Source organism: Chiloscyllium plagiosum, chromosome 23 (assembly GCF_004010195.1).
Source record: "Chiloscyllium plagiosum isolate BGI_BamShark_2017 chromosome 23, ASM401019v2, whole genome shotgun sequence".
Taxonomy (NCBI): Eukaryota; Metazoa; Chordata; class Chondrichthyes; order Orectolobiformes; family Hemiscylliidae; genus Chiloscyllium; species Chiloscyllium plagiosum.
This window is the reverse complement of record NC_057732.1, coordinates 10,959,343-10,984,621: the sequence shown is the minus strand read 5'-3', so window position 1 is coordinate 10,984,621 and position 25,279 is coordinate 10,959,343. Positions and strand designations below refer to the sequence as shown.

Below are 25,279 nucleotides of genomic sequence, written 5' to 3'. Positions count from 1 at the left end.
GATGTCAGGCTGAGGTGATACCTTCCCCTACTCGGCACTCAATTAAAGCCCACAGGTGAGAAGTGGGAGATGGAGTGCAATGTGTGAAGGTGATCAGTCCTTTGGAGCCATTGGACACCGAATAACCAATGACTGGTAAACCAGACTAGATTAGATTCCCTACAGTGTGGAAACAGGCCCTTTGGCCCAACCAGTCCACACCCACCCTCCGAAGAGTAACCCACCCAGACCCATTTCCCTCTGACTAATGCACCTAACACTCTGGGCAATTTTGCATGGCCAATTCACCTGACCCGCACATCTTTGGACTGTGGGAGGAAACCGGAGCACCCGGAGGAAACCCACGCAGACACTGGGAGAATGTGCAGACTCCACACACAGTCGCCCAGGTTGGAATTAAACCTAGGACCCTGGTGCTGTGAGGCAGCAGTGCTAGCCACTGTGCCGCCCAGATGAATCTCATTCCCTTGAGTCTCTCCTATTCCCAATGCACCCTGTTTTCGACTGGAATGTTGGCCCTTATTTCGAGGGGTGAGTGAAGTAGCAGAGTTGGGAAGTCTTACTGCACGAGGTGCTGGTGGAAGCACAGCTGGAGCAGTTTTGATGTCCCTTTATTGAAGGCAAGTTATCATTTCATTGAAGCAAATCCGAGAAGGTTCGCTGGAATAATCCCTGGTGATGAAGGAATTGTCTCATCAGCAAAGATCAAATAGTCTGAGGCTCGGTTCGCTGTCTAAAGGAATTGAAAAGAAAGTGAAGTGATCTCATTGAAGCATTTAGGATTGTTCAGGGGATTGACAGGGTAAATGCTGAGAGGACATTTCCCTTTACTGGACAGCATAATCTCAGAATAATTTAAAAGGAGGAATTCCTTCCCTCAGGGGGCAGCATGCCTTTGGGACTCCTTGCCACAGACAGCTGTAGGGGCAGAGGCCTTGCGTATATTTAAGGCTCAGGTTTCGATCAGTCGGAGAAATCACAGGTTTATGAGGAAAGTGGCTGTGAGGAATGTCAGATTGTCCATGATCCTGTTGAAGAGCAGAGCAGGCTCGAGGGGCCTAATGTTCCTACTTCCTGAGGTCTGATGTATTTTTAACAGTTTGCCTCACAGTTTTCTGAGTAATGTTTGCTAAGGAACGCCTCTCTGACTTTTCTAGGCACGAGGATGCTGGTCCCAGCGTGGAGCAGACGGGCACCAACTGTACCATTCTGTAACATGATTGTGGAGCAGCAAGGACTGACCTCCATCACGTGCGAGGAGGGCTTCTGTTTATTTTTGGAATTATAAGCATGCAATGGGTTCCTCACAATCATGATCACATGACAAGTTTGAAATAATAACGCAGAAGTTGAAAGCTGAATTGACGGCTTGGAAGGAACTGAAAAATTTGACCTGAGTCAACAGGAATCTACTGATTCCGATGCTTTTGTTTCTGGGACTCTGTACCCGATCCATGCCGGAAGGCTGAGAGGGAGTGAGGGGTAACCAGGCAGCTGGTCTTAATATCCGTACTGTTTCCCTGTTCATTCCTGGCTGACCTGTCAGACTGGGCCTTGAGCACTGAGCGTTTCAGGGCTCTCTGATGTTTGCTTCGTTGCTGCCTGGTTGAATCTCTCCTGCCCGGATATCTGGGAGGAGCTGTGTACTGTGCTGCTGCTTTGCTGCTGGTTACACCCAAAAAAGGGAAAGAAGAACGTTTCTGTCACCCATTTAAGCAATGTCCCAGTTAACAGGAATTTGGATGGCCGGGCTGCATTTCCCATGCACCCTCCCAGTTACAAGCATGAATCAATTTGGTTATGAAAGGGTATAAGGTGTATAGCATCCCATTGAACTTGGAGATGAGTAGTCTGGAAATCGGGGAACATTTGGGTCTTGAAATCAGGTCAAACATGCTCCACATGGAGAATGATGTGCTGAGACTATAATCAGAAGTTGGTGTGGTATTACTTGTCTATTTTATGCCAATAAGCTGTCGTTGAACATTACACTTTTGCTCCCACCTTTGCAGAATTGGAGTCGAACCATTGACAATAGTTTTGAAGAGAAAGTCAAGTGAAGTATTGGCTAGCTTCAATTTGCTGTCATATCACGGGGTTATATGCTCATCCCATACCGAGCTTTTCGGGTTTCCTGACCTGCATTTACAGCACTTCAACAGTAGCATTTACTCAATTACTGGAAGCTTTTTCAAGTGAAGCTTTTGATTAATTACTTGACATTGTCATCGTGTAGCCTCTGACTGTTCTGTTGAGGAACTAATTCAAACATTTGGAAAAAAGAGTTTGGTTTGTCCCATTGAAAATGCCAAATGTACTTGTATTTAATAAGCAGTCTCTAAGTGTCCATTCTGAGAGCCAGGGTAAATACTCGTCAATCGCCACACACAAGTCTTAATTAATGGAGTAATTGCTTTATGTGCTGTCAATTTTCGCACCGATTTTATTCATCCTAATTGTATAATGATCCTGCCTCAGTGATTGTCAGAATAATGAATAATTTGCAAAGCATAATAATGGCTAATAAATTTACATTAAATGTTTAATAATCTTTTGGCTAAGAATTTTTGCAACAGGAGAACCCTTTACATTCAGCAAGATTTTATTGAGTCATTTGCGACTTGTTCAAACCGTATTTTGGGAAGTGTAATTCCATCTCCTGCCTTTGTTCTTATAAACTGAACAGGTAAAATGGATCAAGCCTTGAGAAAGTTCAATGCTGAATAGCTGGTTTTGTTGTAATTACTTGATCAACGTTAATGTCTTCCAGCTGGTCATGTTGCTAGGCTGGTACAGTCTCCAGAACAAACAGAAAAGTCTATTGGTTGCGATGCTTCGATAAAATTGCATATTTCTATACAACCAGTATGGTACTGTTATGCACGAAGGAAGCAAGGAATAAACCAGGAAACTCCAGGTCAGTCAGTCAGTATCAAAATTTCAGAAGCAGTTCTGTGAGACAGGATTAATCTGCACTTGGAGAGGCAGGGATTAATCAAGACCAGTCAGCACGGTTTTGTTAAGGGGACGTCATGTCTGATCAACTTGATTACCTTTTTGAAAAGTACAATCAGGCATATAGATGAGATGCATACATTCAACATTGTCCACTTGGACTTAAGCAAGGCTTTTGACGAGGTCCCGCATGGGAAACTGATAGTGAAGGTAAGACCTCTTGGGATCTAAGGAGTTGTGGCCAATTGGATCCAGAATTGACTGAGTGGCAGGAAGCAGAGGGTGATGGTTATTTTTAAGACTTGAACCCTGAGTTCTGCAGGGTTCCATTGGGATCAGTGTTGGGGGCACTTGCTGTTTGTGATTCAAACTGAAACGTTAACTCTGATTTCTCTTCACCGATGTTTGCAGACCTGCTGAACTTTTCTGGCAACTTCTGTTTTGGTTTCTGGTTTACAGCATCCGCAGTTATTTCGGTTTTTATTGAATCTCGGCATGTCAATCAGTAAGTTTGCAGATGATACCAAAATTAGTGGGATGCCTTAGATTACTGGAGAATATAGCTGGAATGATCTGTGGTAAATGGAATTCAATCTGCATAAGTGTGAGGTTTGGCAAGACACAGAAAGCAAGGGAATACACAGTGAATGGTCAGACTCTAGGAAGTAATGAAGATTAGAGGGACCTTGCTGTGTATGTAGAGCAGTCCCTTACGGTATTGGGACAATCGATACTGTGATTAAGAAAGCATGTGGAATACTTGACTTTACTGGCCAAGACAGAGAACAATTCTGTTCTCCCTCCTACAGAAAGGATATTGTGAAACTTGGAAGGGTTCAGAAAAGATTTACCAAGGATGTTGCCAGGTTTGGAGGCTTTGAGCTATAGGGAGAGGCTGAATAGGCTGGGGCTGTTTTCCCTGGAATGTCAGAGGCTGAGGGGTGACCTTCTAGAGATTTACAAAATCACAAGGGTCATGGATGGGGTAAATAGACAAGGTTGTTTCCCTGTGGTGGGGGAGTCCAAAACTAGACAGCATAGGTTTAAGGTGAGAGGAAAAAGATTTAAAAGGGACCAAAGGAGCAGCTTTTTCAAGCAAAGGATGGTGCGTGTATGGAATGAGCTGTCAGAGGAAGTGGTGGAGGCTGGTACAATTGCAACATTTAAAAGGACTCTGGATGGGTATGTGAATAGGAAGGGTTTGTAGGGATTTGGGCCGGGTGCTGGCAGGTGGGACTAGATTGTGTTGGGATATCTGGTCGGCATGGACAAGTTGGACCAAAGGGTCTGTTTCCATGCTGTACATCTCTATGACTCTTTAACTGGAAGAACAGGGAGGTGATGCTGGAACTGTATAAAATGTTGGTTAGGCCATAGCCAAAATATTGTGTGCAGTTCTGTAATGCACATCATAGGTAGCATGTGATCACACTGGACAGGGTGCAGAGGAGACCTACCAGGATGTCGCCTGAGCTGGGGAATTTATTATGAACAGAAATTGGATAGACTGGGGTTGTTTCCCTTAGAGTTGAGGAGGCACATCATTGAGATGTTTAAAATCATGAGGGGCCTAGATAGAGTCAATGGGAAGAAGCACTTCCCCTTGGTGGGGGTGAGGTCAATGATAGGGGCATAGATTTAATGTAAGGGATAGGAAGTTTAGAGGATATATTTTTTGCACTGAGAATGATGGGAGTCTGGAGGTCAATATCTGGAAGGGTAGTAGAGATAGAAAAAATTTAGACGTACACTTCAGATACCAACGCCTACAAGACTATGGGCCAAGTGCTGGGAAATGGCATTAGAATAAGCGAGATGGTAGTTTTTGACTGGCACAGACTCAATGGGCAGAAGGGCATATTTCTGTGTTGTAGACCTCAGTGACACTATGGCTGCGAGTGCATTAATCACTAAAGTGATTGAGTTTGAAGAGTTTGCAACCAACATTTCTAATTGTAACACAGCTCAATGTGCTTCATGTGCTAACTCCTTCTACCTAAGTGGTAGGCGATGGATAAGTGGCATTATCACTGGAATATTAGTCCAGAGACCCAGGTAATGTTCTGGGAACACAGTTTCACATCCCACCTCGGCAGGTGGTGGAATTTGAATTCAATAAATATCTGAAATAAAGAATCTAATGCTGACCTTAAATCCATTGTCGATTGGGATGGTAAATCTTTCCCTAAGAATTTGTATTAGAGAATCTGTATGGCACGGTGGCTCAGTGGTTAGCACTTACTGTTGCCTCACAGCACCAGGGACCCAGGTTCCATTCCAGCCTTGGGCAACTGACTGTGTGGAGTTTGCACATTCTCCCCGTGTGGGTTTCCTCCTGTTGCTCCAGTTTCCTCCCACGGTCCAAAGATGTGCAGATCAGGTGAATTGGCCATTCTAAATTGCCCGTAGTGTTAAGTGCATTAGTCAGAGGGGAATGGGTCTGGGTGGGTTACTCATCGGAGGGTTGGTGTAGATTTGTTGGGCCGAAGGGCCTGTTTTCCACACTAGGGAATCTAATCTAATGGTGCTGTGAGTGACGACTTGTAAACTTTTCACTGAACTCGTGTGTGTACATGTGAAAATAAAACTATTTGAAATTCTCTCTCTCTTTCTGTCCAAATTTTCTTTCCTGCTGTTTCTCTCTCAGTGCCTGATTTAATATTGAAATCACCTGCTCTGATGTACACTTCTTAGTCCTCGCATGGTCACTTTGATTAAGACAATAGAGATTTTTACTCTTGTTCAGCCAGGTTTGCAGGTTTCCAGTGGCACTCAGGAGTGAGTGAAAGGCATTGAAGTGTTTGATCAGCTCCAGTCGTATTGAATGATGGGATAGTCTCGATGGGCTGAATGGCCTATTCCTAGCTCCCAAAAATCCTGGTTTCCATTGCTGCGTTGAGACTGACTCGCACTTTCAACAACCTGACAATCAAAAAGTGTGAAACCCAGATGGGGCAAGTATTGCTAATGGGCAGATACTTTGCAGAGAAAAATCTGACCCTCCAGCATCTATTCATTCATCATTTGATATGTACAAGTTGAATACTTTGTTTATCTACATAAGTGAGATCACACTTCAAAAACGATGCTCTGTGAAGTATGTTTGGGAAACCTCAGGGTATGATGAAGTGATGTCTAAGTCTTTTTGATCTTTCCCTTGTCTTTCAGCAATTGCATCTTAATCTTGAAACCGTATCGTGGAAAACTCAATCACGTGTGTTTTTTTTGGTGCGGGGAGATTTTCATATCTAAAATGCTACTTCAATTTAATACCAAAAACTAGCAACATCCTTTTAATTTTCTCGCCGTTTAATAGTAATATTGTTTCAAATTGTGCAATGCGGCACACAATTGTAGATTAGGTTAGCATTCAATTCATCTAATTGTAACATATTTTCAGGATTTCAAATGTTTAAGTGTGACAAGAATCATAAAGCCAAATACGATTAACAGTAAATAAAACATTGTTTCATTGAACAGTTGCTTTCCAAAATAAGAAGACAAGTTGCTACAGAGAATAATTATTTCTTTCGGTTGCAGGGTGGCCTCATGCTGAGCTTGAAGCAGGTTTCACACTTGAAGAGCTGGTTGTAAGCTGGCAACTGGGGAGATCAATAGGGTTTCGACCTATTGCAGCTACTGGAGATGGTGCCAGAGAGAACAAAGGGGGGCAGTGGAGGGGGGAATAAAAACAATGAGGATTAGATACTGAAATGACAATACGGAATGTGAGACACTTTTAATAAATGTTTAATTATTCCCTCCCGACAGTCATTGTGGTCTACATACAGCACAAAGACAGCTCACCACTACCTTCTCAAGGGCAGCTAGGGACGGGCAATAAATACTGGGCCCAGCCAGCAACACCTACGTCCCATGAGTAAATTAAAACAAAAAATCTTATAAGACCTTCCACATCGATTTGGACTTCGGGGGAAGATTTGGAACACCAGGTGGAAATGCTTGGAAAATCTGTCAGCATCTGTTGAGGGGAGACTTATTGTTTGTGACATGTCAACTTATTTAAACACTGACTTCCATTCACAGGCATTCCGCTATAACACATGTTTTGTTAACACGAATCGATATAACACAATCGACGAATTGGGGACGCTGTTTCTAAAGCGTGAAGTTTTAAAGTGTGTGTTGGTTATAACGTGATTCCAGCCCCATTAGTTTAAATGGTGCTGCTGTTACATGTTTTTCTTACAACATGGGATTGCACGAGAATGGAACTGCCGTGTTAAAGCAGAACTGACTGGATGTGCAGAATTTTGTGATCTTTTGGTTTGTGGATCAAAATGCAGGCATGTTTTAAACAGTGGAAATGTGGAAAATAGCAAAATCTTTTTCTGCTTCTAGTGATGTAAAAATTACCCAGGAGGTGCAGCTCAGAATCAGAAAAACCACCAGACTGAAGGGAGTTTCTCTGAAGGTACAGCATCCAAATGTATTTTCTTTTGTGCTCTCCCCCACTGTGATTATGAAAAAAAGGTGCCACCTTATCTGGTGATGGATGCTGAGCTCTCTTTTCAAGGCTGACATTCCAGTTGAGTAAACGTTGTGCTGTGAGATGATTTTAGTGCTGAAACATTGAAAGTTCTGCCTCCTGCAAAGATTTTAACAGACATCTGCTGTTCTCTAGAGTACCTGATAATGGGCTTCCTCAATGAAGAGTTATCTTTTCAGCAGAGAAGTCTGAGTGGCTACTTTGTTAAATATTCCTGGATTCACTGCCGATTCGGACATCCGTCGGCCTTTTCTATTGAACGCCAGATGATGTTTTGATGCGAAAGTAGCTGGCAATGGTGCAATGTCAATCGAATGGCGTTTTTGTCTCGCACCTGCACCTGTTGGCTGAAAGCACACACAACCTCAAACCATGAGGGGCATAGACAAGGTGAGTAGCAAAGGTCTTTTCTGGCAAGTTCAAAACTAGTGGGTGTCATTTTAAGGTGAGAGGGGAAAGATTCAAAAGGGACCTGAGGGACAACCTTTTCAAATTGTTCGTAAGTGAAATGAACTGCTAGAGGAAGGGTTAGACGCAGGTACAGTTATAACGTTTAACAGACATTTGGACAAGTGCATGAATAGGAAAGGTTTAGAAGGATATGGGCCAAACACAGGCAAAAGTGGGACTAGTTTCATCGAATCCTACAGTATGGTAGCAGGCCATTTGGCCCATTGAGTCCACAATTACCCTCCAAAGAGTATCGCATGCAGATCCAACCCCATCCCTGTAACCCTGCATTTCACGTGGCTAACTCACCTCCCTGGACACTATAGGCAATCTAGCATGACCAATTTACCAAGCCTGCACATCTTTGGACTATGGGAGGAAAGCAGAGCACCCAGAGGAAACCCACGCAGATATGAGGAGAATGTGCAAACTCCACACAGACAGTCACCTGAGGGTGGAATCAAACCCAGGTCCGCATGAGGCAGCAGTGCTAACCACTGAGTCACCATGCCACCCAGTTTCATTTGGGAAACTTGGACAAGTTGGACTGAAGGGTCTGTTTCCATGCTGTATGACTCTATAACTGGTAGAGTTCATAAATTTCTCCTAACTTTTAAAAACAAAGTATGAAACGTATAGTACCAATACTTTGAGGATATTGTGTCAACCACCTCATGTAGGAGTGCAGTCATGAGGAGGCCTGGTCGAATAGGTCTGTCAGTTTTCCATCTTTAAGGATATCACTGGAGCTATATGGGTTTTTGCAACTGTCTGGTTGCTTTGTCCCTAAGACTACTCAACTGCCAGCCCACTAAGTTTATTGAATTTGACCTCAAGACTTCCTGTTTCTGCATCCACTTCCATAACCTCTAGGTTAATTGGTTATCCAATATTAGCGAGCAATCTTGTTTAGAGACTGAATGCTTGGAAGCATCGCAGGCTGTAAATAAAGAAACAAAAGTTAGAGGTAAGATTGCCCCTCTACAGTCTCTGGCTTTGATTCAAGAAATAATATTCTTCAGAGGAAGGCATCCAAACAGTTATATTTACATATTGATCATCCACCAAGAAGTAGCGGTATTTACAATTCAATTTAACTTGCTGCTCCTACAAAGAGAACATGTTGAAATTAAATTGAAACAAAAGCAGACTCCACTCTAATTCTGTTCACTGCTTGAAAATTATAATGTTTAATTGATTTGATTTATTGTCACATGTACCTAAGTACAGTGAAAAGCTTTTGTTTGTGAGCAGTACAGGCATAGTAAGCAAGGACAGGCAGATCACAGGGTGGGAAAAAAAATCTGAACAAGGTAAGGCACACAGATTACACCACGCAGGATGTTCACGAGGCAAAATCACATTGACAAGATCAACATTATTTGAAGTTAGCTGGTCCATACAGCAGTCTAATAACGGCAGGAAGAAGCTATTCGTGAACCTGCTGGTGCATGTGTTCAACTTTCTGTATTTGTCTGATGGAAGAGGTTGTAGGAGAGCATTACCGGGTGGGATGGGTCTTTGATGATGTTGGCAGCCTTTCCGCAGCACTGAGAAGTGTAAATGGAGCCCATGGATGGGAGGTTAGCTTCTGTCATGGTCTGGTCTGTGCACACCACCTTTTGTGGTTACTGATGGTGATGGGCAGAATAGTTGCCATACTAGGCCCTTATGGACGCAGCCAGTATACTTTTAACCGTGTATCTGTGAAAGTGGTGAGGGTTCTTATGGACATGCTGAATTTTCAGAGCCACCTGAGGAAGAAGAGGCATTGTCGTGCCTTCTTGACCATCACATCTACATGGGAGGTCCATGTCAGGTTGTTGGTTATCATCACTCCCAGGAACTTGACACTGTCAACCTTCTTCACCTCAGCTCTGTTCATATAGATGAGAGCGTGTCCTCTTTCTTTTTTTCCCGAAGCCAATGATGAGTTCTTTAGTTTTGTCAACATTGAGAGAGAGAGATTGTTATCATTGCACCATGACACCAAGCTCTCTAGCTCCTTTTTGTATACTGACTCATTGTTATTTGCTATCCATCCTACCACAGTGGGATCATCATTGGCTTGGATATAAATAAGAAACTATAAATTAGAGCCAAAATGAAGTTGGAAGTAATGACAAAGATTATAACCTTTTTAGAATGAAAGGTTTAACCATAATAAGCTGTCTAGTAAAAGAAAAGCTCTTGTTGCTTGTATTAATTTTATTGATAGTTCCTTTCCTATCATTTCCCTCTGGTGGAAGAATACCAAATTGAGGTAGCACTGAGTAAACGAAGCAGGTATGCCTCGGAATAGTTGAAGGCAACCGAACCAGCTGGTTCCCTCTCAGTCATTTCGAGATTGGAGGAAGGTGTTCAGTTTCTCCTCTGTCCTCTCAATTGATTCTAAAGAAAGTTCAAAGTCACCTGACACCAGAACAAAGAATAAAGAAAATTTACATCCCAGGAACAGGCCCTTCAGTCCTCCAAGCCTGCGCTGATCCAAACCTACTATCTAAACCTGTCATCCAATTCCTAAGCATCTGTATCCCTCTGCTCCCCACTTACTCATGCATCTGTCCAGACGCATCTTAAATGAATCTACCGTGCCTGCCTCTACTACCTCTGCTGGCAACACATTCCAGACACCCACCACTCTCCGCGTAAAATACTTGCTGTGTGTATCTCCCTCAAACTTTTCACCTCTCACCTTGAAAACGTGACCCGTCATTATTGAATCCCTCCCCCCAGGAAAAAGGTTATCTCTATCTACCCTGTATATATCCTTCATGATTTTGTAGACCTCAGTCAGGTCCCCCTTCAATCTCCTTTTTTCTAATGAAAACAAACCTAACCTACTCAAACTCTCTTCACAGATAGTACCTTCCATACCAGGCAACATCCTCGTAAACCTTCTCTGCACCCTCTCCAAAGCGTCCACATCCCTTTGGTAATGTGGCGACCAGAACTGTACATAGTATTCTAAATGTGCCCAAACCAATGTCTTGTACAATTTTAACATGACCTGCCAGCTCTTATAATCAATACCCCGTCCAATGAAGGCAAGCATACCATATGCCTTCTTGACCACTCTATCCACCTGTGCAGCAACCTTCAGAGTACAATGGGCCTGCACTCTCAGATCCCTCTGCTCATCAACTTTTCTTAATGCTTTTCCATTCACTGTATAATTCGCTACAGAATTAGACTTGCCAAAATGCATCATCTCACATTTGCCTGGATTGAATTTCATCTGCCTCTTCTTCATCCAACTCTCCAGTCTATCTATATTCTCCTGTATTCTTTGACAGTCCCCTATGCTTTCTGCTACTCCACTAATCTTTGTGTTATCTGCAAACTTGCTGATCATGCAAACAGTGCCCTCTTCCAGATCATTTATGTATATCACAAACACAGTGGCCCCAGCACTGACCCCTGTGGAACACCACTGGTCACCTTTCTCCATTTCGAGAAACTCCCTTCAACTACTACATTCTGTCTCCTGTTGTTCAACCAGTTCTTTATCCACCTAGCTAGAACATGCTGCACACCATGTGACTTCACTATCACTTTACTATGGGCAACCTTATCAAACGCCTTACTAAATTCCATGTGTATGACATCAACAACTCTTCCTTCCTTCCTTCCTATAACCAGGTTATAGTCCAACAGGTTCACTTGAAATCACAACTTTTGGTGCACTGCTCCTTCATTAGGTGAAGACTCCAAAAGCTTGTGATTTGAAATAAACCCGTTGGACTATAACCTGGTCGTGTGACTTCTGACTTTGTCCACCTCAGTCCAACACCAGCACCTCCACATCATGGATTCCAGAAAAGACAAACTATCATATCTAAAACCAAAGCTTCCTAGTTATATTATCACGTATTGATAATACAGAAATAATTGTTTGAGAGATTTTCTTTAGTCTAGATTGAAGTGTTTACTGTAAGTAGTAGAAAATGCACTGTAAGAGCAACCAAATGTAAAATGGTTGATCAAATCATAAGAGTTTCTAATCCAATTTTCACTGGATAACAAAAACAGGATGGCACAAAAAATGTTGTTGCCAAGTAATGTTAAATTTACATGCCTGGCTTTGTAAATGATTGGCTTTTTCTTTGCTAATTTTCAGCCTCTTTCACATCCTTCATCTCTCTGAATTGCTGGTCAGAATTTAGCTTGATGCTTGAAGTAGTTTCAGACACATGAACTGAAGCTACTGACATATCTGGCAGAACAATCAGTCCGACATCTCAGTTGCTAGCACTATTGCCTCATGAGTCATCAGATTGTGGGTTCAAGATGTACTGCAGTGATTTCAGCACAAAACACTAGCACTGTTGGGCAGTCTTTTAGATGAGATGTCAAACTAAGTCTTAGATGTGTGATGGATCAAAGTGACACAATGTTACTATTTCAGAGAAGATCAAGGTTCTTATTTTGCAATGTCTTAGCTACTAGTTATGCCTCAGTCACCATCCAATGAGCATTTTACTGCAGATGCTGGAAATTGTACTGAAAACAACAAATGCTGGAGATCACAGCGAGACCCACAGCATCCATGGAGAGAGAGCAAGCTAACATTTTGAATCTACTCAATGTTAGCTTGCTCTCTCTCCATGCTTGATGTTTGGGGAGCTTGCTGCTTATAAATTGGCTGCCACAGTTTTACATTATAATAGTGACTACAACTCAGTGTTGTGTGTAAAGTACGTTGGGATATCTTGAGATTACAAAAAGACTCAAATATAATATTTATGTGTGCACAAGTTTTTTTTCATCCAAGTGGTGTCAATTACAAATTGAAAAGCCGGTTTGCTGGTTTGCCATCACTCATTTTCTGCAAGGTAGAGAATAAGTTAAAATTACCTCCTCCTTTCTCTTATGGTAAATGCCTTCTACATCCAGATGTCTTAGTAATTATAAGCAAAACACTTCATAATTTTTAATAACTTTGTTATAAGATCTCTTGCAAACCTTCTCAAGCCCCTCCTCTTATCCACTGCCATTTACCTGCGCTATCTTCATATCTAGTCATTCACCTTGTTACTGTTTGGTGACATCATCTTAGATACAGAAACTCCCGTGTCAATAAACTTCCCATTTGCTCATTTACTGAGCAGCTACAAGGTGCTTCCTTGAGAATGTACAGCAGGGTTATGCAAACGGAAATGATATTTTTAACATTGTTAGAAAAAAATACCTTTGTAGTACGTGAAAGCGCTTTGCTGAAGTTGAGATCAGTCTTCATATCTGTTTCTGATTGGGCAAGGCCATCATCCTCATTCACCCCGTTCTCTTTTACCACTTCCTCCTCGTTGTCGCTATGGTTACCTAGTTTCCACTGTTTCATCATTTCCAACACATTTTTGGGTCGTTTGCTCTTACTAGTATCCCCCTGAAAACATGCAAAATTACGCATGAAGTGTCAAATGCCTTAATATGGCAGAGCTGTCAGCAGCTGATCAAAGATGGCGAGATGCGCTCCACAAGTCTACAACTAGTATTCCTCTTGTATCAACATTGATTATAAAAGTCGATTTGACACTCTACAGATTTCAAAGACCTTGCAGACTTGAAAGCAGCTGTGAATTATTAACAGCTGTTATGAGACACAGATATTTTCAACACAGAAGGAAGCCATTCAGCCCATTGTGTCCATTCTGGTGATAACTCTAATCCCACTTTTCCAGCTCTTAGAGGCCATGGTACAACAAGTGGAATATCTAAAATACTGCTGAAATATTGAGAGACTTACTGACTTCGCCACTCTTTCAGGCAATAATGTCCAGACTCCCGCCAACATCTGGCTAGAAAAGAAAATCTGTTCAACTCCTTTTACTTCTTAACTTAAATCTGCCTCCTAGTTATTGACCCTTCTACTAATGGACAAAATACCTTTCCATCCACCCTAGCAATGATCTTACACAGCCCTCTCTATGTCCCCCCCCCCCCCCCCCCCCCACTAAGGAGAACAACCCCAGCCTCTCCAATCTTTCTTCATAGCTGACTCTCCATCCTAGGCAACATCTCTTCTTCACCCTCCAGTTACAATCACATCCTTCCTATAATATCATGAGCAGAACAGCATGTAATTCTCCAGATGTGGCCTAACCGGCACTTTTTATAGTGTTCAGCATCACCTTGCTCCTCCTCACTGCTGTATTCTATGCCTCAGCCATTAAAGGTAATATCCCATATGCCACCTTTAGTATCTTATCCACCCTATCCTGCTAACTTGGAGGATCTGTGGATATCTCTCTGATCTTCAATACTTGCCAGGGTCATATAATTCAAAATGTGATCCCTTCCCTTATTAGACATGCCAACTGCAGTCCCTCACACTTTTCTGGGTTGAAGTCCATTCTCCATTGGTCTACCCAGCTGACCAGTCTGTTGAAATGCTCTTGTAGTGCACAGTTATACTCACTATTCTTACCCTATTATTTTCATGTCATGCACACAGTTCTTCACCACACTCCTGTCATTTCATTCCAGATCATTAATGTGTACCATAATGGTCCCAGCACCAAGCCCTACAGAACTCCACTAGAAACAGATTTCCAGTTACAGAAACATCTCTCTACCATCACCCTCTGCTTCCTGCTTCTCAGCCAATTTTGTATCTAACATGCCACTTTTGTTGGATCCCTTGGGTTCTTACGTTCTTGACCAGTCTGTCATGAGGATCCTTAACAAAACTTTCACTAAAATCCATATAGACCACATCGAGAATGTTACCTACCCTCATACGCACTATTGACTAACTCCTCAAACATTTGTTTAGAGTTGTCAAAACGACCTACTTTTGCTGACTACTGCTGACTAATTTGTATCTTTTGTCTTTCCAACTGCAGATCTGTTCTATCCTGCAGATTACTTTCTAATGACTTTCCCATCAGTGTGGTTTACAGTGACTGCTATTGAATTTCCTGATCCAGCTCTCCCTCCCCTCTTTTAATAATGGACAATGCTAGCAGTCCTCCAGTCCTCTTACATCTCATCTGTAGCAAGGGAGGATTTGAAGTTTTTTTTTATTTCAAAAATATACTTTATTCACAAAAAAAAGCTTAGTCACAAACGCAGTTCGGTTCTATACAGTAGCATATCAAGAAAACAAACATTGGAATTTGATTCTATCCAAACAAACCAAAGGCACCTCTTACTTGTACAAGACCATATTTACATGTGTTTGAGGCACTGTGGGGTTACTGAACAGACCCCCATTTAATTTCAGCAGGAGGATCTCGGACAATGTTCTTTCTCTGCTATGCCGTGGTGGCAGCTGCCCCAGGCTTGAATGCATCCCTCACCACATAGTCTTGAACCTTGCAATGTGCCAGCCTGCAACACTGGGTCAAGGTCAACTCCTTGTTCTGGAGGGCCAACAAATTTCAGCCAGACCAAGTTGCAAAGGCCTTGGATCTCCTCCCTCAGCAGCCTGGGATATATGTCATCTCGGCCTATAGATTTATCCACTGTTAAGGCAGCTGAACCCATTATACCCCTTCTCACTCTATGGTAACTTCTAATATTTCACAGTCTTCCCCCTAATGTTTCTACCCGCACCTCCCTTTTCCAATGTAAAGTCTGACACAAGTATTCATTGAGGACTGTGCACATGTCTAATGTAAAACAATTCTTTGAAAACATTTAATGCTGTGGCTTAGCAGTTTGTCCAAATGGGTTTTTGTGATTTTAATTTACTTCAAAAGTTTTTGGGAGTTAATTAAACTGTTTTGTGGAAGATTCTGTGAGAATAAATGGTTTCCTCCCAGGCTATTTAATGGCAGGCTATTCCTCTGTACTGTTATATTCAATGGCATATTTGAATATGTTTTTCTTGTTAAAATTACAATGCGCACTATCATCACTTTGGTCATCTTACTCACGATATGTTTGTCATTGTATAACTTAGGCAACATGTTCTGCACACCAAACTAATGAACCCGTTTCAAAATGGAATTGAACATAGTCCAGTTACAACATATCGGTGCAGTCTACTTCCATACACAACTGAAGTTATTCTCTCATAGAGGTATCTACGCATACAGAGATATTTACATGCACTGTTTCCCAAATTGCAGCCAAAACATACAAATATAGAAGAACATGAATGGACACCACACAACAATCAACAGACAGGAGTGTTCCCTCCCAGTTGGAAAACACTTCAGCAGTCCGGGAAATTCGACCTCGGATCTTCGGGTGACCATCCTCCAAGGTGGACTTTGGGACAGGCAACAATGAAAAGTAGCCGAGCAGAGGCGGAGAGCCAAGTGTGGTACCCACGGGAATGGCCTCAACCAGTACCATGGGTTCAAGTCACACTACAGGTGACCCTGTTGCACTATACACACACATGGACTTTGGGACAGGCAACAATGAAAAGTAGCCGAGCAGAGGCTGATAGCCAAGTGTGGTACCCACGGGAATGGCCTCAACCAGTACCATGGGTTCAAGTCACACTACAGGTGACCCTGTTGCACTATACACACACACATACAGTCCCTCTCATATGTTCTCACACACCCTCTCACAGACTTCTACCCCTTTACACTCACATTCACTCACAATAACACACTCTCAATAGACACTCAAACTTGCCCCACCCATGCACTCACACATACACGTACGTTTGTGGGGTGAATTTGGACTTGCAGAATTACATTTTACTTTGCTCAAAAATGCATGAATTAATGTAAGATTCTGTAAATCCGTTTTTTAGATTAGAATCATTCTGACCATTATGGCACAGACAGTCTCACACAGGGAAACTCACACCTTCAATGCACTATCTGGGCCGACATGACACCAATTGCTAAAGTTCATTTGAGAATGTAATTTTTTACAAAGGTTTTGTGATTTACATATGAAAGAACTGAAACCAACAAGGTCATTCTAAAAGATTAAAAATCACACAACACCAGGTTATAGTCCAACAGGTTTAATTGGAAGCACACTAGCTTTCAATTAAACCTGTCGGACTATAACCTGGTGTTGTGTGATTTTTAACTTTGTACACCCCAGTCCAACACCGGCATCTCCGAATCATTCTAAAAGATGAAAGACTTAACAAACAGTCCAGGTCTTTTTCAATATATAATTTCAGTTACATTCACACTGTAAACGTTTGCTATAAATTCTATGTTTTACAATCTTATTCTCCACAACCACCTCCTGAAGGAGCAGCGCTCTGAAAGCTAGTGCTTCCAAATAAATCTGTTGGATTATAACCTGGTATCGTGTGAGTTTTAATTTAAGACTATTTTTAATGCATGAAATTTGATCATGAGTGAAATCTTTGCTTATTGGTGAAGATATACAGATAAGTCTAAATTTTCAAAGTATTTAATGAATAATTACTCACAGTTATCCAATGGTGATTTAGCAATTCACTGGCTGTCATTCTGTGAGCTGGATCCACTAACAGAAGGCCTTTCAATACTGAGCGAGCTGTTAAAATATATATATATAATATATAGAAAATACTAGTTAATATTTCCATTGTACAGTATTGCAACAGAAAACTTACTTAAGTTATCTCGAGAATGTGATTTGAAAGAAGTTCTGGGATTTACGTATTAATGAACTGAAACCTGCAACCTAGACTTACAATCTAGGTTTGTTCAATATATAGTATCAGTTGCATGCATGACACTGTGATCTTTTGCTATAAATTCCGTCTTATGACCCTGCTCCACAGCTACCTGACAAAGGAGTAGCACTCTAAAAGCTAGTACCTCCAAACAAACCTGTTGGACTATAACTTGGCGTTGTGTGGTTTTTAACTTTGTTCACTCTAGTATACTAATAGGATTCAGTTATGTGAAGCAGTTGAATTACAATAAAGAAATATTGTAGCTGAATGTTTGGTATCACATCTTCATTTAAACAATTGACTCATAGGAGACCCAGCCATAGAACAGTGTTCCTTGCTGTGTAAATCATCACACTCATATTATAGTCAATAAATAGACTGACACTTAGCATGCTTAAGAAGCATGACACATTCAGTAACGTGTTCACATTTGAACGAGGGGGCTAATACTTTCTATCCAATGACTCAGTGGTTTGCACTTCTGCCTCACAGCACCAGGGATCCAGATGCCATTCCAGCCTCAGGAGACTGTGGAGTTTGCACATTCTCCCCGTGTCTGTGTGGGCTTCCTCCGGGTGATCCGGTTTCTTCCCACAATCCAAAGATGTGCAGTTGGGTGAATTGGCCATACTAAATTGCCCATTGTGTTTGGGGATGTGTAGGTTAGGTGCTTTAACCAGGGATAAATATAGCATAATAGGATAGGGGAATGGGTCAGGGCGGGTTACTCTTCGGAGGGTTGGTGCAAACTTGTTGGGCCGAAGGGCCTGTTTCCACACTGTAGGGATTCTGTGACAAAGATAGAATTTGTGAAGGTGACGATCATAACCAGGTAGAGGAAGACCAAAAGAAAACTTTCTGAATTTAATATAGTTCTTAATCAGACTCACCTCTTCTCAAGACATGTAGCAAGTTTTGTACTTGAATTGTGTGGTGATACAAGGTAATGAGCTAACCAAAGATGTTGATGTTTGCAGGTACCTTTGAATTTCTTACATACCCCAGACAATTTTTTAAAAACTAATAAATTATCAAGCTAAATTTCAACCAAAATGCAGGACAAAAACAGGATACTTTATCAAAACATTAGGAAAATTCAGACAGGGTATTCAATCATTCCTTCTTTTGTCACATTGAGCATATGTGCATTGCCACTGTACTTAAGGATCTTACCGCTCTCACTAATGGACTTCAGAGATGAATGAGAAAAATCTAGCTCCCCTTTTGTGATCTCCTCATACAATTTTTCTGAAGTTGTAGCTGTAAAAGGAGCTTGACCACATAGCCTGTAAGACAAAACAAAAGTGAAACATCATCCTTAGCTTTTCAGTTTGCTCAGAACCATGCATTAATGCAGAGACTATTTGGACATTTCTGTTTTCGATGAATATGTATAATCATCTTCCCTTGGGGTATTAGCTCTGGGAAGACAAACCTGGCAATGGAATATTGATAATTATCAACTGCAAATTTCCAAAGTGCTGCTGTTGATGGACAAACCAGCAGTGGATTGTTTGAAAATTACGAAGCTCGCTGTTTTCCTGGTGCAAAGCCTTATCTTGTGATTACTCAGGAATTAAAAGTCTTTGGGGATGGCAATTGCTAAGACTAATTGGGCACTTATTATTACATTGAATTTTAAAGCACAGTAATAGGCCAACTGAGCAATTCAAAGTTCCTGCCCTCCAAGGATCTCCTACCATCTTACTTCATCCAACCAAAATAGTATTTCTTTAATCCACATGTAATTATCTATCTTTCCTTTAATTGCATCTGTTATTCATCTCAATAACTTCATTTGAGAGCAAGTCCCTGGTTCTCACCAGTCTTCAGTTTTATTGGATTTATTAGGGATTCTCTTATGATCATGGCCTTTTGTTTTGAACTTGCTCATAGGTGGAACCACCTTCTCAACATTTACCTTTTAATCCTGAGTGGCTTTATTTGGATCGATTTACTTATAAAGCCACACAGCAAGGAAACAAACCCTTCAGTCCAACCAGTCCAACAATCTAAATTAAACTGGTCCCACCTGCCTGCTCCTGACCAATATCCCTCCAAACCTTTCCTATTCATGTACTTATCCAAATGTCTTTTAAAAGTTGTAATTGTGCTATTATCCAGTACTACCTCAGGAAGTCCATTCCATACGTGAACCACCCCCTGTATAAAAAAAATGCCCCTCATGCCTTTTTTGAATCTCTCTCCTCTCACCTTAAAAATGTGCTCCCTCATCTTGAAATCCCCTAACCTTGGGAAGAGACAGCTACCATTAACTCTATGTAAACCTGTCATTATTTTATAAACTTTTATAAGGGCTCCTCTCAATGTTTTATGCTCTTGTGAAAAAAAGTCCCAGCCTAACCTCCTTTAGAGTCTACTGTGACACCAATTTGGTATAATCCGCAAACTTACTAACCATGCCCTTCTGTATTCTCATCAAAATCATTTTTATCAATGACAAAACAAGGAGGACCCAGAACCTGTGGAACACTGCTGATAGTCTTCCAGTCTGAAAGACAACCCTCCACTACCACTCTCTGTCTCCTGCCATTAAGCCAATTATGCATATGTATAAGAATGCCCATAGGTTTTCACAGGAAGAAAGACAGTTAGAAAATCCTAAAAATAAATGGAATGAGTACATACAAGATATACATAATGATTCCAATGCTCCAGAGGTCGCACTGCTGGCTGTAGTCATAGTTATTGATTATCTCTGGGGCTGTCAAATAATGAGAAAAGGATTAGAAATGTAATTAGAGAACATAGGTTCTACTTTACAATTTCCTTTTCCATTACATAACCTGGAGCAAATTATGCACTGCTTACCCATGTATAAAGGTGTACCACATGCGTCCTGTAACATCGATTCACTGCCAACACCAGCACCATCCTTTAATACAGACAAGCCAAAGTCCGTCACCTGTGAACAGAGAAGCAAATGTTTTTTTTTCAATAACAGCATGTTCTCCTCTTCCTAAAGGCAGAAACTCATCAAAGAGAAAGTGGCCTCCAGTCCTTCTCCTACTTCATCCTGGGGGAATTCAGCTCCAGTGCCTCTAATGGGTCATTCTGGCCAATAGCACTATAAGCCTTCTTCACATGAGAGGAAGGGAAATGAGTATCAGAAGACCACTTCGCTATTGAATTTAATCATGTCATTACTTGAAATCTGCTATCCATAGTTACCAACAAAGGGGAAACATTCCATCAGCAATGATCAGAATGGAACGGAGAAAAGCTGAAAGTGCTGGAGAAACTCAGGAGGTCTGGCAGCATATGTGGAGTGAAAACCAGAGTTTAACTTTTCAAGACCCGTGACCCAGAAATAAAAACTTTGTTTTTCTCTCCACAGACCTGCTGAGTTTCTCCAGCATTTTCTGGGTTTTTTTGTGTATCTCCAGTGTCTGCAGTTTTCTTTTTAAAATGTACTTCACAATCAGAATTGGAATGGCTGGCTAATATTTACAGCATTATCAAGGAACGTTAAGGTTAAATGAGCTATTTAAAAGAATGGTTGTGCAAAAAGTAAGATGAAGACTTTTTAAGCCAAAAAATCATGTCTTAATGTCGTCCAGCTGCCTTAAAGGTATACTGCCTTTCTGAGATTGGGGGCAATAATACACCATCCCTCTTTATGCTTTGAAGAACAGGAAACCTGTTCTGATTTTTAAAAACCCTGAAAGAACTGTGGATGCTGGAATTCTGAAACAAAAACAGAAATTGCTGGAAAATCTCAACAGGTCTGGCAGCATCTGTGGGGAGAAAACAGAATGAACATTTCAAGTCCAGTGACCCTTCTGAAGAAACGTCTGTGTCATGCTTATGTTTCGTGTTCTGGAGAACTGTGATATAATTTGGAATACAGACTAAAGTTGGTAGATACTTGGTGACGTAATCCATATGCTTTTGGAATATATCCTCATAGCTAATCCAAATGGTAACCTGTGAAAACGATATCTATAGAAGTGTGTTCTAAAAGTTGTCTCTCCCAATGACTGAGGAAAGACTTATGAACCAATACCCTGACATCCAGCTTGGAAAAATGTTTGCTTCTGAGAACTTGGGATTAAACTTTTCCAGGTTAGGAATGTTGGTTAGATATCTTTTTAGTTCAATGTTCAGTTGCCTTGAATCTAAATATACTCATATAGTGTCATCTTTCTTCAAAACAAAAGTAAATCATTGCACCAATCAATTAGTGCTCAACTTTGCAACTGATGTTACTTTGTACCATTCCGACCTTGAGTGCACTTATGAGGAGGGTTGATGTTTGGCTGTGCATCTTTCCGATGTTGCACCATATCACTTTAAAGTTTAAAGATGTTTTAAAGTTCCCAATAGAACCAAAGGGTAGAGTTTAGTCAAGTCAAGGATCGGTTTGATACTACAGTCTGGAATCTTAGGTGTAGGAATTGATGAGTTCATTAGCCTGATTATAATATATTTATCCATGTATGCAGCTAGAATGATAAAAGAAGATCCTGTTGTATCAATGATGTAAAACATTTCTCATGTCTATCATAAGGAAATGTATTGACATTTAATATGCCAATGCAGGAGATGCCAGTCCCATTATAAGCTGTTAACTCATCAAGTGTGGACTGCTTCACGCTCTACCAGTTTCTTGAGTACATTTCGCGAAAAATGCATAAAGGGATGATATTTGTATTTGCACCAGTGTCAATTTTGGCATATAGCTCACATTGCATATTTCTTTTGGCATATAACACTTGGATGGAGTTAAAGGCTTTATCTTTTTTTGATAGTATCCATGTGGTGTGTCAGATTGAGCACATGTACTGGATCATTACCATTAGCTCTTGGAATTGCTTGCATGCCATGAACAAAAGTTTGGAAATGTCTTTGACATATTCCCTTTGTTGGTTTGTCTTCACATGTTCAAGTGCAGTGAAGTGTTGCAATTTGGGTTTCTCCCAGTACTTGGACTTCTTGTAAATCTCAGCTCACTTCATGTGGAATGCCGGGCAATGTTTTGGTGGGTAAAACAACCCACATCTCTTCCAGGATTTGGCTGTTTTGCTGAACCTATTGACAGCTGCAATTGCATTGTAGACTGGGAGACCTGTGGATGTTGCTGTCCTGCCTACATTCACTTTGAGCCTGCATTCTTCTTCTTGTGTCAAAGTAATAACTTTTAACTTTGCAAAGCACTACCTTTCAGAAAGATTTGATAGGGTCAGAGGCAGTGACCATTCCATAAGCCTTTCAGTTATGTTAGCTTTGGTGAATCAATATCTGTCTATGAATTGGTTGATTGTTTCATTGGCTGCTGGCAATATAATATGGATACAAGCTTATGTACCCTGAAGTTGGTTTGGATCTAAAGCTGGCCTTCTAAAAATTAGGAAATTTGCAGTTATTACAAAAATATCAGGGCTTTTCATTTTGCTCGTCCTTCATTTTCCAAAATGATAAGAGGTTTCACTGCCTTTGTTTAACGGCTCTTGTCTATGGAGATTTATTCTTTCTTTGAATAACTGAAGTTCTGACAGAATGTCACTGGAGTACCAATCCACAATCAGATATTTGCTTTCTATTCTTACTGTGCAGCTTTTGCTCTTTAAGATTGCCAGTACACATAGAATCTGCAGTGAGTGTAATGATATTCTTAGAGCTATAGAGTCGTTGAGTCATACAGCAAGTCATACAGTCATTCAGTCCAACCAGTCCCTGCCGAACATAATCCAAAACTAAACCAATCCCACCTGCCTGCTCCTGGCTCATATCCCTCCAAATCTTTCCCATTCATGTACTTACCGAAGCGTCTTTTTTAAGTTGTAACTGTGCCCACATCCATGACTTCCTCAGGATGTTCATTCCACATGCGAACCATGCTCTGTTTAAAAAATTTGTCCCTCATGCCTTTTTTAAATCTCAACCCTCTCACTTTAAAAATGTGCCCCTTCATCTTGAAATCCCCTCATCCTAGGGAAAGACACCTCCCATTTACCCTATCTTTACCCCTCATGATTTTATAAACCTCTACAAAGTCACATTTCAACCTACACTCCAGTGAAAAAGGTCCCAGCCTATTCAGCCTATCTTTATAATTCAAACCTTCCTCTTCTCTCCTTGTTGCTGATTTCTTTTGTTTTTATGTTGAAAGAAATAGCTGGGCAGTGCCTGGATGTTGCTTTGGTGCTGAACAAGTATTGGTGTGATATAATGCATGCTTTTTTTAAAACTTTTTGCCATTTCCAAAACTACAATGTGATGGAATCAACTTACAGCTAGGTACAGATAAGTTTTAGCAATATATAGAATTTTCTTTCTAATGTTTTGGTTGAACTTCATTCTAGAACCTTATTTTAAAAAACACTGGCAAGCTGTGGCCTCACATTTTTTCTTAAAAGAGAGAGAGCATATTCACAACTATTCCTCTGCTATCATGAGCACATTTTAGTACAGTTGTCATCGTCTGCATTGATAGTTAGATATGAATCACAGCTTTGAACTCAGATGATTGGTGACAGTTAACTAAATAATTCTCACAACCACCATTACTATTATCACCCTCTCGTCTTCAGTACTGACTTATGACTAGTTTCTCGTGCTCACTTGCTATCAGCATTTTGTGATGCTCACTTGCTGCGATCAATTGATGTTCTTTTCTATTTGTTAGCCTGTGCAACGTATACTATAGACACCTGTGTCCTTATTGAGGCAGTTATCTGGAAATTAATTAACAACAAGCTATGTACACTGATATGACAGCTCAGATTTGTATATTGTCCAAGTTATATCTTTACTTATATCATTAGTACATTACATATTCAGTTACTGGCTGGCTAGCTGACTGACTGTACAGACAGTGAGACCTTTCATTCTACAGAGTCACATATTGTGATATAATCTAGCTGCCTTTTTAAGATTTGTTAAATAACTGGGAGCATGGATTTAACGTTGTTAAATTTGAACCCAAATTCCCAGAACATTACCCGGGTCTCCAGATTGGCAATGGTGGAAATGTGTTGCTGGAGAAGCGCAGCAGGTCAGGCAGCATCTAGGGAACAGGAGAATCGACGTTTCGGGCATTAGCCCTTCTTCAGGAATGGCAGATTGGCAGTCCAGTGATAATATCACAAAGCCATTGCTTCCACCTAAACATTTTAAGAGTTCAATTTTGGACATTTGCCTATGTCATGGAACAGGGCATAGCTATGGTATTGGTTTACAATGTGTAACCTTAGTCTCACTCTGGACCTGTATTTGCATCCAGTGATGTTCTAGAACAGAGAGTTTCAGTCTTCATAAGTCACTAATCGCAAAGTGATTATTGACGAAATTATATTCAACTGAAAGCTTTATTAGTTCATAGATACTCAAAGGAAATTGCTATCCTTACTTGGTCTGGACTACTTGTGATTCCAGACCTGCAGCAATGTGATTGACTCTTCACTGACCTCTGGGCAAAAAGTGCTGGCCTAGCCAGGGACACCCCTATCCCATGAATGAATAAAAAATTTTGGAAAAAAGATTCCAGATTCCACTGGAAGAGAATATGAATTTCAATGAGGCAATGTGTTCTATGTAAAGATGAAAATATCAAAGTGAGTTTAAAGAGCTTACCTTTTCTAAATTTTTGGCTTCTACATATGCACTACCAATGCCCTGTACTTGCAATAAAATGCAACTTGTGGATCAGGTCAAGACTTGATACTCATTGATCATTTTTCATAGTTGACCGAGAATTATTACAATATTACAAGGTATCATACAACCTGATGATTCCAATTTTTAATGAATGA

General features: G+C 40.9%; 2 protein-coding genes across 15 annotated transcripts in view; one reads left to right on the top strand and one right to left on the bottom strand.

The window, feature by feature from the left end:
- arhgef39 (Rho guanine nucleotide exchange factor (GEF) 39) overlaps window positions 1–2,631 on the top strand; it is a 187,086-nt gene extending 184,455 nt beyond the window's left edge. For 3 of the 13 annotated variants that reach the window (XM_043713500.1, XM_043713503.1, XM_043713502.1), the window contains exon 12: window positions 1,158–2,625. In XM_043713500.1, coding sequence (XP_043569435.1) covers window positions 1,158–1,215 — 58 coding nt within the window. In that variant the 3' untranslated portion in view covers window positions 1,216–2,625. Of the gene's footprint in view, window positions 1–1,157 lie in introns of all 13 variants that reach the window. The other 10 variants (XM_043713508.1, XM_043713506.1, XM_043713507.1 and 7 more) reach the window with 5 other exon arrangements.
- A 3,330-nt stretch (window positions 2,632–5,961) lies between these two features.
- The window catches only part of LOC122561491 (serine/threonine-protein kinase 33-like), a 103,457-nt gene continuing 84,139 nt past the window's right edge, over window positions 5,962–25,279 (bottom strand). The window contains exons 7-13 of one of the 2 annotated variants that reach the window (XM_043713238.1): window positions 20,337–20,430; window positions 20,154–20,229; window positions 18,678–18,790; window positions 17,274–17,359; window positions 13,107–13,301; window positions 7,606–7,812; window positions 5,962–6,594 (exon numbers count right to left, since the gene is read on the bottom strand). In XM_043713238.1, coding sequence (XP_043569173.1) covers window positions 7,633–7,812; window positions 13,107–13,301; window positions 17,274–17,359; window positions 18,678–18,790; window positions 20,154–20,229; window positions 20,337–20,430 — 744 coding nt within the window. In that variant the 3' untranslated portion in view covers window positions 5,962–6,594; window positions 7,606–7,632. The remainder of the gene's footprint in view (window positions 6,595–7,605; window positions 7,813–13,106; window positions 13,302–17,273; window positions 17,360–18,677; window positions 18,791–20,153; window positions 20,230–20,336; window positions 20,431–25,279) is intronic. The other variant, XM_043713239.1, reaches the window with a different exon arrangement.